This window comes from Gymnogyps californianus, chromosome 8 (genome assembly GCF_018139145.2).
Source record: "Gymnogyps californianus isolate 813 chromosome 8, ASM1813914v2, whole genome shotgun sequence".
Taxonomy (NCBI): Eukaryota; Metazoa; Chordata; class Aves; order Accipitriformes; family Cathartidae; genus Gymnogyps; species Gymnogyps californianus.
In genome coordinates this window covers 2,586,241-2,601,313 of record NC_059478.1, presented here as the reverse complement: position 1 = coordinate 2,601,313, position 15,073 = coordinate 2,586,241, and the positions used below count along the sequence as shown (strand labels likewise).

General features: G+C 38.2%; 1 protein-coding gene across 1 annotated transcript in view; it reads left to right on the top strand.

Annotated features, from left to right (window-relative positions):
* PLA2G4A (phospholipase A2 group IVA) overlaps positions 1 to 15,073 on the top strand; it is an 86,446-nt gene that overhangs the window by 57,148 nt on the left and 14,225 nt on the right. Inside the window, exons 9-14 of the mRNA XM_050901323.1 lie at positions 887 to 1,023; positions 5,036 to 5,258; positions 6,683 to 6,797; positions 11,043 to 11,180; positions 11,501 to 11,593; positions 14,472 to 14,543. Of these exons, the coding sequence (XP_050757280.1) occupies positions 887 to 1,023; positions 5,036 to 5,258; positions 6,683 to 6,797; positions 11,043 to 11,180; positions 11,501 to 11,593; positions 14,472 to 14,543 (778 nt within the window). The remainder of the gene's footprint in view (positions 1 to 886; positions 1,024 to 5,035; positions 5,259 to 6,682; positions 6,798 to 11,042; positions 11,181 to 11,500; positions 11,594 to 14,471; positions 14,544 to 15,073) is intronic.

The following is a 15,073-nucleotide window of genomic DNA, read 5'->3' as shown; positions in this document are numbered from 1 at the left end:
GATAATCTGGTCCAAAATCCTCCCTGACAGCATTTGTTCCTTCTCTGTCACCAGGGCCCTGAACAGAGGCGAAGAGCTGCAGGTGGAAGGGGAGACTTCTCTCACTGCCAGAAGTAGCAAGCTTGCAGCTCCCCCTCTCCTGGGAATTCATGCTTTCTTCCTGCCCTTGTGTTGCCTCAGTCATATTTTCCTTCTTGCCTGCGTGGGAACTAGGCACATTTAGCTTCCCTTTATATCCCTGCGTGCCAGGTGCTTTGTTACATGCCATCTGTTTGCACCTCCTGGTTGCTAATGGTCCCTAGGTACACGATAAATAGGAAGCTGGAAGGAAGTCTGCTCTGCCCCTCCGTGAGTTTTCCACCTTGGCAGAACCTCTCTCATGCTGCTGGCTGGTTCCTCCCTTCCCTTGCTCATGATCGGCAGTGCTCTCCTCCCATGCTGCAGTCCAAAAGTACTCCTGCCATCCAGGTCTTTGTGAAGCAGAAGGGGCTGAGTAAATGGCATACAGCTATTGTACATCACTCTTGGGCCCAGAGAACGTAAGGGGGACGGGTAACTTCATGGGTGGGATTACAGTACTGTTCCATTCTACGTACAGTGTTTAAAAGTCATATCTCAAAGTGCTTTATTAAAGTATTTTGCCATTCTCTTACCCACATACCACTAAAAGACTGCAGAATACCTTCTTTTTGGCTTGTTAGAACTTTTGTGCACAGGTTTGGAAAAGCACAGGTTTCTTCTCTGCTGTGAGGATCTCTGGATGGTGACCTATTAATTGCACAAGGCTGGTATGTTTGGCCAGGGATTGATGAATAATGTTTATTTACTGCTTTTAAGTCTTGATCAGAATTGATGTGGTGATATGCTGTTCTTCTCATCTATGCAGGTACCAGTGATAGCGATACTGGGTTCAGGAGGTGGATTTCGTGCCATGGTAGGGTTTGCTGGAGTCATGAAAGCACTTTATGAATCAGGAATTTTAGACTGTGCGGCTTACATTGCTGGTCTCTCAGGATCTACGTGGTAAGGGTTTTTTCCTTTTGTTTTTCTTCGGTTTTTCTTCAGGAAGTTCAAGAAGGAATTTTCATGAGAGTTGACTTATTTCTAAGGTTATAATTCACAGCAAATTTTACGCGTACACTATCAGTACGGAAAAGACATACAGAGAGAGCTGTCTTGCAGCATATCGGGTCAGTGGAGCAAGTCTGCTGGTGGAGGTGTTTCAGAATGCCTCGAAGGCTGAGGACAGCTCAGTCTCCAAGTGCTCTTCCTAGGAGCTTTGATAGCAGGAATGGATGAAAAGAGGGGGTACACATATGCACCCACATTTCTGTATCAACAGCCAATACCGTATGTTCTAGGACTGTGTAACTGATTCTTTCATCTGGATAACCAAAAAATAAAGAATTCAAGCTGTTGGTATAAATCCAAGATATTTTTTGTGTTGTTTTATTTTCCTGATGAAATGGAAAAAAAAGTACCCCTTGAGGTTTGAAGATGATGGCCCGTTCAACCAAAATGGATTGTATACTTTTGGGAGACTTTTCAGAGGTTGTCAAAATCACTGAAAGATCTTTTGCTCCATTTTAGACTCGGTAGTCCCCTTCTTAGTGAATTTACTGGGAACGTCTAAGACCTGTTCACTGATTCTTTCTTAGCGTAAGGAGATTTGAGCAGATGTATTTTGGCTTGTAGGAAAGAATACGACTGATTGCCATGCTGCAGGGCATCCTGCTATGGATTGCCTTGTGTCACTCCTATTGTCACCGTTTAATTTAGAAATTACATTGTTTTTTAAAACAGTTTGTTAGTCAGATGGGAATAAAGGTCTTCAAAGGTGTCTCAATTAGAATGCCCTAATCAGGTAGTTATGATGTCCTTCTGTCTGACTCAGTGAATACTTCAGCCCGTTAACAGGAACAACATCAACAGGAGAAAATCAGAGTGACATCACTGTGTGAAAGGCACTCTCTGGGTGTTATGAGCTCAGGGTTTAGTGGGCAGCAGAATGCTTTGAACCCCAGTATTATGTCTGCCTCAACCACTCTTTTGAATGAGAGGGTTTCTCTTCTCCCTGCCCAGTGCTATGAACCTGCAGCCTTTTGTCTTCCTGGCTTTTATAAAAATTGTCCCAAATTACACTTATTACAAATGTTGAAACTGTTTGTTTTGACGTGTCTTAAATGAAATGATATAACATATTTAAAAGCTGTGTAATTTTAATCAACCAAAGACATCTGACAAATTCAGTCCAAATTTCTTAACTGTTTGGACTCCTTAACACTACATTTTTTTCATTAAGTGAAAAATTGCAGACTTTTTTTTGTCTAACTTTAAAACTTGGTTTTAATGTCAATGGATCAGGTTGCAGTAGAGGATGTAACATCTTAGAAAAATTTTGAACTTTTCAGGGGAGTATCCCAGATGTCACAAAATATGATTTTAGCATAACCGAACCAGTTTGAATACTGGAGCTGCATCTGAATCCAGTTTAGGACCACCTGGTACAAGAAAGGTGTTGACAAACTGGATTAATTCCATCAGAGTACCACCTAGGCAATTAGGGGACTAGAGCACATGAGAAAGTGAGGCAGCTGGATTTATTTAGCCTTGAGGAGTAGGCAAAGGTAGTGGTGGGGGAGATCTTACTGTTATCTTCAGCCACCTGATGAGTAGCTGTAACGAAAACAGACTCTTTTTGGAGATGCACAGAGAAAGGACAAGGAGTAATGGCCGTAAGTTACAGCAAGAGAAATTTGATTAGCTATTAGGACAATTATTTTGCAGTGAGAGTGGTCAAGCACTGGAATGTATTGCCCCATCCTTACTTGACTAGGCTGGGTAAGGTGTCATCCTCTCTCTATATGACTCAGTGAATATTTCATGTGAAAGCAGAACTTGACTGAACAAAGCCCTGAGCAACCTGATCTGACTTTTAAGTTGGCTCTGCATTGAGCAGGAGGTTGGAATAGAGACCTCGAGGTTCCTTCCAGTCTAAATTATAAGATTATATGAATGTCTCATTTCTTTGAGAGTAAGGGAAGAAGACTTTTGTTGGAATAGCTAAATATAAATGAGCAGGGAATCTGCCTGGGATGAGTTTTATCACCTGGTTTAACTCTAAGGAAGCACATGAATTTTGGTTCCACATGTTCTAAGGAAATACTCTAACCCCAAAGTTGTTAACTCTTTTGAAATGGATAATGATCTGTTCTATTCCTTGTGTGGTTTTTTTTCAATTATTTTTCACTTGTATGAAGCTTGCTTCCCCCCTCCCAGACTAGATAGAAAGCTTTCAGAATGCCAGAAGGTTTTGAAATGCCAGAAGTGTCTATGAACTAGAGTAAGTTTCTCGTTCAGATTGGACTATAAAAGATTGGCATCCCTGGAACCTGGGTTTTCTATCACTAGTGGTTGGGAGGGTAGATTTGTCACTGTCTATTGAGAGACCTGGATGTACTTTTGTCAAATTTGTGAAAAGTGGAAGGTATCATTTGGCTGGATGAAGAGCAATTGAATAGTGCAACGTAGTGTGAAAAATTTTCACTGTGTTTCTAGGGAATGGTATGTAGTCCACGTTCTGAAAAGACGTCAGTCAGCTGGCCATGAGGTCCTTTTTTGGGAAAACCCAGGTGTGAATACATAGTTGATCTAATGTAAACCCATAAAATCTGTATTAAAATAGCAAGATTATCTGAACTGATTCAGTCAGAAACATATGTTGGAAACAGTGGTATTTGAACAAATTTGCTGTCTTGGTGATGTCACCTATTCAGACTTTCCTTGCTTGATGAATGAATAAATTGATACTTTGGCACTCCCTTTCTTTTCTTTTTTTCCATGCAGTCTATTACTTGGGAATAATGCTAATTTCTATGTTTTTTTCTGAAGGGTGGAGAATTCCTTTCCTGGCGGGAGAGGCAGGTTTTTGCTTGTTCACTCAGATGCATGCCTAACCTTGGAGCAATGCATTTACCTCTCTGATTGTTTCTGTCATCTTTCTTCAACCTTGTACTGAATTTTTCATCCTGCATTTTGCTTTCTCTGCTCACATAGAAGCTTGGTGCTGTGTTTGTTCCACCCACGAGCTGACGTGCATGCTAAGCTTTAGAGACTGCGCAAGGACTAATGAATCAAGTTCTTACATCATGCATGTGACCAGGGTTCATCATGCTGTCAAGTAAATTGCCGGGCAGTGATCTCAGGGCCACGCTTACACAGTGTGTATCTCACTGCTGTGCACAATTATGCCTGCAGTATGGTAGGTATACCTGAGCCAGGTAATTGAATAAATAATAGTGAAATGAGCGTCTAGTAGATTAGGACGGCCTATCTGGAGTCTTCACCCATAGGGGCTACTTAAGCCGATGAAGTGCAAACCACAGTTGTCTGCATGTGTGTCTAAACTTTGTTTTGAGTAAACAAAACTTCAGTTTCCAGAGTTACTCAGTGACAAAATCAAGATTTGCCTGATAGGCCTCTTCTGAATCCTCAGAGTCAATTAAATCTCTGCACAGGTTGTAGTTATTGTGCTTCATCTTACTATGAAAACATCTAGATCCTGGAAAGCATGCCATATACTAATATATTTTAGGAATTTTTGAATAGTGATAATGAACTGGAGAGTGATAGAGAGAGGTACATCTTAGAGTGAAAGAACTGCATGTGTATACTTAGAGGACCTCCAGTCTGCCAAATTTAGGTATGCTGTGACAACTTGAGCTCTTTTTTCAGCTTATGATGATTCTGTCCATTATCTCTTAAACAGATAAACGAGGAACACTTTAATCTTTTACATCGTACACATTATGGAAATGTATGTTGAGTGTTTGATTGTATGCTTACATTTAGAACAAATTGTTTAGCTTTCTATGCCTTGAGAAAAAGGAAATTACAATTTACTGCATAAATGGTAGAGTAAATTAATCTGATTTAATCAGTAATTGTATCGAATTATTTATGAGCTTATTGTACATTTCAGGCAGCTGACATTGAACCAGGCTTTGATACTTACAGAGCCTATTTTCCATTGCAGGTACATGTCAACTTTGTATTCACACCCAGATTTTCCAGAAAAAGGACCGAAAGAGATTAATCAAGAATTGATGAACTCTGTGAGTCACAACCCACTTCTGCTGCTCACTCCTCAGAAAGTCAAACGCTACATTGAAGCACTGTGGAATAAGAAAAGCTCAGGGCAACCTGTCACCTTCACAGATATCTTTGGAATGCTAATAGGTGAAACACTTATCCATAATGTGAGTTCATTTTTTTATGATTATTAGAGTTGTGAAACTATTGCGTAATAACCGCTGTTACTATTATTTTTAAATGACCAACATTTAAGAAAGCATGTTTAGCTGTAGGAATATTTAAAGTTATAGCTGAACAGATACTGGATAAGAAACTTGTAAAGTCCTTTCCTTGCTCTGAGACATGTTTCTGAATGGTACTCATTTCTTTAAGAGCTAGGAAAACATCATGCATTCATGTGCAACAGAAATGAACTCAACTGCTGGGTACTTGCAGCAAGCTCTTAGAATTGTGCATCATCCATTTAAATTACTGCTCAAGCAATTTCAACAAAAAATTACAAAGTGGTGTAACCTCTTTATGCACATTTTGCTATAAGAAAAGCAGCATTTGCTTAACAAAATACTAATTTCATGGTGAAAGATCCACATCTCTATGTATTATTACTTGTTTTTCTGAGAAACGAGACAATAGGAGGGCTTTATACTGTTGTATTTCATTACTGAAAAATCCTAATTGACTGAATCAGGCACACAGACTTCAAATGAGTCAGGTGAGCAGAATTTGGATTCGATCTTATGGTGAGATTGCAGTGTGTTAATAGCTTCACAGGTATGTTTTATACACTTGTATCTTTCATGAGTATACATTGCCATTAGGTGTTAAACACTTTAAAATACTGAAAAACAGGCAACGCAGCTTTTAGAACTGTGATGTATAGGGTAAGTTTCTGACGATGAAGGGATGTTAATGATTGTGTGAGGTTGGTTATAAGTCCGTGTTTACGCAGGAGTTAAAACAAATGCACAGATGTTTAGCTTAAATCTGAACCTGACACAGTTGGTGAAAAATGGAAATAAAGCTCTTGGTCATTCACAGATAACGCATCTTAGTACTATTATGTCATAATGACTTTCAGTCTTTCTTGATTGCAGACTCCAGAATATTTTCTGGGGGAGATGCAGATCCTTGGTTAGCAAGTGGAAGCTTCTTAATAGTCCATTTGCTTTTCTTAGTTATCGTTGCTGACTTTTCAGAAACAGCACAGATTGAAAAACATTACATGATCATTAATGGCAGTTCTGCCTAAGAGGTTTTTCCTTGTTTTCATCTTCTACAGTAGCAGAGGGAAAGAACTTGCTTTCTCCAGCAATACTGTTTTCTTTTTGACCATGTTATTTTGGATTCTATAACACATGCTTATTTCATCTTCCTATTGTGTCTTCTCCCACTCCTTCCTTCCTGAACTGTGCAGTTAAAAGGCATTCAAGCAGATTACTTCCTTTTACAAATGCTTCTGTTTTTCTTGGAAGCAACCGAGTTTGTCCATTTTCCTTCTCTTTGAGAATTTCAGAGACATGAGTAGTCTCCCAGATATCAGCAGGCCTTTATAGGATCCGTTTGACATAATGTGTTTCTTTTCATGCAGAGAATGGACACCACTTTGAGCAACATGAAAGAGAAAATCAATAATGCACAGTGTGCTCTCCCACTCTTCACATGTCTCCATGTCAAACCAGATGTCTCAGAGCTTATGTTTGCAGGTATGTTTTCAATCTGTGTATTGAGTCACTTGTGAAAAGAAGAGAGCAGTGCATGGCTGACAAAAAAGCCTATTTTTTAAATACTTCTGAGAATAATTGTATCCTGCACATTGGTACACTTTGAAATTATTAGTCTTACGGCAGGGATTAGGAAGGAATTTGCCATGATATGAAACATTCTTTGGGGCTTAACAAAATTTGCGTTGTTATGAACTGAGTAAAGGAAGATTTTAATTTATAAAAAGAATAGGAAGTTGTGATGTTGAAGGATATACCAAACAGGCACATCATAAGGACTGTTCTGGTGGGTTTTAAAAGGTGATTGGGAAATGGACACATTTGTGTTCAGCGGCTTGTGGGAATCTGACAGTAGAGCCTGATAACAAGAAGTTACTCAAGGATAAGTGATCACATACTTAGATAGGTGGATACTTATTTGATTGGTGCAGTATTTGCACCAAGGTTACAGGGGTGTGGAGAACAGGCGTCAAATGGACATATTCCTCATGGCATACCATGGAACTGAGCCTTTTCTTGGCCTTTAAGATGCATCTTTTCCTGTCCATAGAAAGACAAACAGACTGTATTTTAAGTCAACGGCCTTTTATTTCTCTATCATTCTTGGGTTTGGAGACTTATTCTTAGACCATTTTGTAACAATTTTTTTTTTTTTTTTTTAAAACTTGAAAATAAGTCTAACACCATAACAGCCTCTTTAGGTTTCTGTGAAACGTTAAGTGGTGGCCAAGTTTTGTTCTCTATATGCTATAAAAAAAATGATTTCCTACCAATTGAAAAGGATATGGCTTATCCATGAAGTACATTGCAGGAGTCAAGACAAAAAGAAAACTGGTGTTTCTCCAACAGCAGAAAGCTGCTTAACTTCAGGATATGAAACAGGTAAAGGGAAATGTCTTCAGTCATACAGGATTATTCCTCTTTCTAAGAAGAGTGAAATTAGAATTGAACAAACAAATGAGATATACTACCTCTTTTTTACTTCTTGCACAGTGTGAAGTACTGTTGGTAACACAAAAGGGGCTTTTGCTTTTATTTATTCCGTAGGTTTTAATCCCATCTAGTAGCCTCACTTGAGAGTGGGTCCAATTGTGCTAGATGCTGTACAAAGAAAAGGATATGTATATCTATATAGTTATATATAAGACTGAGAAGGGCAACAATGAGTGGCTTGCCCAAAGCTTAAAAGTCAGACATTGTATCTGCATTTCCCAAAAAGATTATGTGGAAAACTTACTGTCAAAACTTTGTTTGTAATGGAAAATGAGGTTGTAAATTAGGTTAAATTTTTCGTGGGAGAATGTCTACTTTCCTCCTTAGGAAACTGAAACCTTTTTGTTTGAAAATAAAAGTATTTTGTTTTTTGATGAGCTTCTGTTTTCTGAGAAATTTTGTTTGGGTTACATATTTACCATTTTAAAAACAAAATTATCTTTAGTTAATAATAGTCTTCTCTAAGCAAGGCCAGAAGCACCTGAAGGCTGGTCTAATTTCTCTAGCCTTACCAATTGGTCTAAAAAAGGCATTGCCTCTGCCAATGGATCTTGGGTTTGCTTTTTTGACGCTATCGTCTATATCATTATATAGGATGCTAGATCTTGATCCTTTCTATTGTAAGCTTTTTTTCTCCTTTTAGAACTGAACAGCTATTCTTGGTGTGAAATATATAGTAAGTTTTGAATGGAAATATTTACACTGTCTTATTTACTAGATTATAGATGTAGGTGAGATCTTTCATGTTGTTTCAAGTTGAAATGCATTAATTATATCAGATAACATTCCTTCTGGGAGCGATGGTGCAAGATTTCATGCAGCTGCTAATAGCTTTCATGCCCCAGGCTCTGCATGTTTTCCCTACCAATAGCATTTCTGACCCAGGTGGTGCCGGCCATACCCAAACCTGCAGTAATCATTTTAACTGAACATAATTACAGTGATTTCTTTAAAGACAGCCTTTTTTTTTTTTTTTTTTTATTACTACAGCTTCTTTAATGGTAAGAAATTACCTGAAGATACTGATATCCAGTGTTACAGAGGGGAGTGGAATTTAATGTTTGGCTTTGGTATTGCGTGCTTCCATCTCCTGACAGCCTCGTTCACCAGCTTGGCTGCTGCTGCAATGCCAGACCAGTCAAAATTTGGATTTTGGGGTTTAGCTCCTGAAAGTCATTATAGTAAACTGATGTCTGTGAGAGGGCAAGTGTGTGTGTTGCTCCATACCAGTAAGTGCTACAGAATTCATTTGGGAAGCAGGGCTGCCTTGAGGTATGGATTCATAGCACTCGGATCCGAGGCTCCGAGTTTCAGAGGGATCCTTCAGCCGGTGCTTGGTTAGCCACGTTCATCACACATACTGGATCGGGTATGTGGTTTTGATCTGCCCGCATGCAGCAAGGCTGGACTGCAAAGTGAATCTGGTCTCAGTGTGTGAGTACAGTCCATGCAGATATATGCCCAATCCTGAATCTGCCAAATGCTTAATGTTGGCAAAATATTACCTCTCTGTCTTCTCTCCTAAGAACAGGAAAAATCTGTTGCATCTTCCGCTGGTATGAAGCAGCGTAGAGTTATGATCTAACTGACATCAGGGCCGTATCCAAAATGCAGTGAACACAGCTGAGAGGTTTGACTTTAGTACATTTTGGATTAAGCCACAGCCAAGAAGCTGGCCCAGTTTACTCATATATAAACACTAAGTATTTCTCTTGGTATAGAGTTCTTGTCTCTTAGGACGTTCAAGTCCTGCTCGTTTAAATGGCCGCTGTCTCAATGAGCTTCTGGAATGGCAGAAGCTAATGCTGAAGCCCTGTAATTTTAAGGCAGAAATCTTATTTCCCTAAGCAGGATATGTGGTTTGAGAAATCATCATCTTCAGTGCAAATACAAAATTAAAGTGGACTATCACAGATTAAATTAATTCTAATTCTAAATTCAGTTTTGCTGTCAACATGGTTCTGAATACATATCTGCCAATTCCTGTTTATATATCTAAAGGGAAATACCATTAAATTCCTGGACTGGGTCTTCAAAGGAATTTCCTTCTGCTCCAGTAAATGTGAAGATTTGTGGGTGGTTTATTTGGAAAATAGGATGTTGTATTTGACTTAGCATAGATAAGCACTGCCTCATGAAACGAAACTCTCAGCAGTTATGATTAAATCTTTCCTTTTCAGGACGAGTGGTTAAAGTTACACGTAACATTTCAACAGAAACACTGAATAACTTGAGGAGTGGATGGCATCCTATGACTTGTGGGGATTTTTCAAAGCTGTTTCTTTTGCCTTTCTGTTTCAGAGTTATTTCTAATTTCACAGAAACAGTCACATCAATCACTACTAAAAATATGGAAGATAAAATAGATGCATGGGTGAAATACTAAAAATGTAGGGTATTTTTTGTTTGTTATTGCTCCTTTTTGAAATGAGTTCTCTGATGTAAGCAACTCCACTGGTATCAAAGAAAATATTTCAAAATCAGCTAAAATCCATTTTCAAAAAAGGCATACATCATAGAATGTAAATCACTTCTGAAATTTTCTGCTAAGGTCAGAAAATACATTTGAACATTTTATTCCATATTTTTGTTGAGCTCTCTATTCAATAAAATGGCACGTACTTTAAATAATATGTTTGGCATTGTTTGGTATTAAGAAGTTTCTCAGCTGCCTCTCAGCTTTGCCTTTTCGTATTGGATTTCACTAGAAACTCTAGGTTTTGGTGGAATCCAAATGCCTCTCCTAGAATATTTCACAACTTTTGTGATATTAAATAATTTTTCTGCTGCCTTTGTCACTGCCCTCCATGTTTTTGGTAGGATCACAGTGAAAGAAAAGCAACTTGGAACTTAGACCCATGTTGCGTTTCATGTGACAGGGAATCATTGAAGCATGAGAAGAAAACCAGATGTCATTTTGTTTTTCTTATTCATGATTGCTACTTTTATATTGCTGTTTTTACAACCTCATAGTTTTTCACCAAAGTTTGTTGCGATAAGAGAGAATGAGAATGAGAATTCCTTCTCTGCTGATACATTAGACTGTCCTTCATTTGAAATCAAAATTTTGACTTCTGCACAACCTAAGAGATGTTCCTGTTGGTTATTTAGCTTCCCATTTAACTAAAATTTCTTTACTTGGACAGCAGTTTCATTCGTTTCTGTATTTTCATCCTCTGTTTCTATTCAGGCTGAGATTGCTAACTAAGCCCAATTTTGTTTCTTATTTTGCAGACTGGGTGGAATTCAGTCCGTATGAGATTGGTATGGCAAAGTATGGCACTTTTATGTCTCCTGATTTGTTTGGAAGCAAATTTTTTATGGGGACAGTGGTGAAGAAGTATAGTGAAAATCCCTTGCATTTCTTGATGGGTGAGTATGTGACAGAAAGAGACTTCAAAATAAAACTTATTTCAGTAGTTCATGGACAAGGGCTTTTAAATGCAATCATACAAAGTGTGAAACAAGAAGTAGAGTTCTCAATTTGTTGGAAGATATCCATTTGAAAGATTTCACAGACATGGATTGACATTCCCTGTTTTTTTGTTTCTGGTATGTACATCTGAGCTTATGACTTAGCATGTTCCAAAATCAGAGGTGTGTTTAGAGAGCAAGCAACTGCTTGAATAGTTCAATATATGGGTTTTTTTCTTCTGCCAGCCTCCATTCGTTGTTTACTTTTTCCCTTTCAGGTGTCTGGGGCAGTGCATTTTCTATATTATTTAACAGAGTGCTTGGCGTCTCCAATTCTCAAAATAAAGGTCCCACCATGGAAGAAGAATTAGGTAATATTAGTAAATAATTCTACTATGCACAACAATTACTAGCAAGATTCAGTGCACACTCTGTGGAAGGATGGCACACTGCTGGTAGTCGTTTTAAGAATGTGGAATTCAAGTAACTTTAATTGCTGATATTGCTAGATGCTGATGAGGTCAGGGAAAGAGGGTTAGTAATTTTCTTTCTTTCACTTTTGATTCTGATCAGTATCAGAGGTACTGAAAGTCACATGCATATATGTGACTATTTTCATGAAGTTAAAAGAATCCAAATCCCTTTTTTATGTTGTTACGCTAGTTTTTGGAGATCAGAAGCTGACAAATACTTGATAGTTACTTGTGTAGTCTCTTGACAGTGGACTGTATTATTCAAGGGATTAGTAAAGTAAAACCAAATTTTATCATCTCTGAATTGTTAGATTGTTCCATTCTAACCACAAGTCACCTGTTGGTATCTGATCCTTTGCTTACTAATTTAATGATTTCAGTTTCATTCCTAATGCACAAATGGCTGTAAGGAAGGAGTTGTAGCTTGGTTTGGATAGACTTTATTGTGTTTTATTCGAGAACACAGTTGATAATGAAAGGGGTTTTTATATTTTTTTTCCTATTCAGAAGACAGCATTACAGGGAAATATATAACCAGTAAATAAATTGTACTAGACAGCCAGATTTTTCTGAAGAGCATGGAGAGAAAATGCAGATTGAGTTGATTTAAAAAAACCCCAAGCCCCTTCGCTGTCTCTGTCTCCTAACAGATGGTATTCAGCTGTTAGATAATGTACTTATTTATGGATGAAAATGAGACCTGTGCCTCCAGTCTCATATTTCTGATACACCTACTAATGGGGAATCTCTGTCAATACATTTGATAGTGGAAGAGTCTGTGTTACTGCTTTTTAAGATGTTGAGAGACAGAATGTTCTCTCTCATCCGTGGCTCATTTCACATATAATTTAAAAAATACGCTTTGAAGTGGGATTAGATGTGAGAATACTAATGTGACTTGAACCACAATCTATTACCAGAGCTGAAGATGTCCCAGTGAAACCTTGGTACCGCCAAAGTGAATGGCGAAATGCCAGTGGACATTAGAAGAGCCAGTGTTGCACACAGCATGTGTAAATCACACCTAGAGCAGTAAATTATAAATTTTGCATAGGGGTTGCTTTAAAGAGATGATTTGATGTCCAACAATTGCATTTGTTGTTTTTGTTAGCTTCCTTTTTTGGTCACTAATTTTTATTTTGACCTGTCTCCTATGTCATCGCTCAAAAATTTGTACATGTTTGTCTTTGGTGCGTTTGTCCATTGACAGTATTTGAGTAGTGATTGAGGACGCACTGAGTATTGAAAAGAAAAAGTATTTAAGGAAAAACAGATGATGACTAAGCTCTTCTGTTTCTGTGGGGATTTTTACAATGTTGTATGTAAGTCTGAGAGGATATAATCCTCTTTAGAAAATAAGCCACAGTGGTGGTCATCTGTATCTGGTATTCATTACCAAGGGTAATAAAGCTGTGGGTTTTTACACTTGATATTACGGTGACTCTCTCTTCAATCTTCTCTTTCAGCCAGGCGTGCTTATAGGAATTAGATTTAGACTTAAGCAAAAAGTGCAAAGTGTAATTGCCATTGTTTTGATACCGTATTTGGTAGCAATTACAGCATTTGTTGGAAATTACAGCCCAAGGGAGAGGTATGCCACCAGAGACCAACATCTACATTATCCTTCTGTGAGAAAAAGTAGATGTTATTTTATTTTCACTTTTTAATGGAAAAAACAATTAGTTGATGATATGTTCAAGCTCATTAGGAAACAACCCTCATTCAGTTTATTTTAACTGGCTTCAACTTTCAATTAGAGATGATTCCTAGCATACATTATACTAGGGAGTAAAGGGGTTTAGTTTTCAAAAGTCTTCTCTTGGATACATTTGCATCACTGGAATTCAGTCCCTGTCTCTAGTCTCTGTAGGATATAAGCTTCCAAGATGAGGCTGCTCATAAAACATTGCAAATTTACTGTATTTCAAGAAAGACTTCCCTCCACAATTAGCGAAAATGATGTTGTCAGCCTATAATCCATTCTCACATGAATTCACCTCCACTACAAACCTTACCTGAGGAGTGGAATGTGTCGCTTTTTCAGTATATTCATTTTGACTTTGAAATAATGCCTTGAGATAGTAATGAACAGTCAACAATGACTTTGTGGTTGTTTCGGGAACGAAGCTGTTAACCCTAACAAAATGCAGATTTTTGCCAGAGAAGTTCACTCGTTGCTGTTTTTATTTCTCTCACTTAATGTTACGAGATTAAAACCATTGTCTTTTCTACCTGTGTAACTGCATTGGCCTTTATTTTTCACGCATACTCCAGCAGAACTTTCATAACCATCTTTTGTTTTTCCCCCGCTGTTTTTAAGGGTACCCGTTCATATATGTATGAATGAGGTTGAACGTTCCTCTTTTTTTTTAAAATTAGCAGGTAATTAACAGAAATTAACGTTGTCTTCCTAGTTCACTAGGAGTTATTGAGAGGACGGGAGCTATACATCTAAATTTTAATCAAGGTGAATGAAATGTGTCAGATACGTGGTGCAGAGGTGAGTGGTAGGTGCTGCTTTAGGATTACGTTTTGTTTTCTCAGCCCTTTGGCTAATCTGCCTAGTGCAGGAGCTTTGCAAAAATTGCAGGCTAAAGCCAATATATTCTGATCAGATTCTGAACATAGACATGGCCACAGCAGATCGAATCTCTTCAGCTGTATTTTCTGTTATGAAGACTATGATAGTTTTGTGACTCAAACTGTTTTGAAATTCTTAGCTGTTCTGACAATTAAACCCTAGCAGTTTAAAGTAATTTTACATTTCTTTCAACAGAAAATATTAGGCTAAAGCACCTTGTAAGCAATGACAGTTCAGACAGTGAAGATGAATCACATCATCCAAAAGGTAAGGAAATCCTCACATTTTATTTCATAGTTTACTTGTTTCATCAGCTTCTGTGTAGCGTGGTCAAGTTTGTGGATGTTGTAATTAGCCATAGGCGGTTTTCCTTAGTCTTGGCAATGGTCTCTTATAACTGAGAGCTCTGCTCTCATTTATACCAATGGTAAAACTTAATTGCCTAGTCCAAGGATCTTAAAGGAGCCAGTGGCTCAGCAAAATAGAGAAATGTTGAACAAGAGACCTCAGGAGGGCCTTTGGCTTGACTTCATGCCTCCTGCTCAAGCTGATGATCAAACCATTCTCTTGCACATCTTCAGTCTTGGCGTCAGCCCACCAGGGCTTCACAGAGGTCTGCAATTTCACATACACCCAAAAATTAGGCTTGCTGAGGCAGTGATCTCCAGAAGTCTGTTGCCAGCAAGCTACTGAGCTCAGAGGCATGTTTGAATTGTTACCAGCCCAGCAAACTAATGCTATCCATTGTTTTCAAGGGTTCCTTGATCAAATATTTACCTGAGAATGGTTTAATTTGT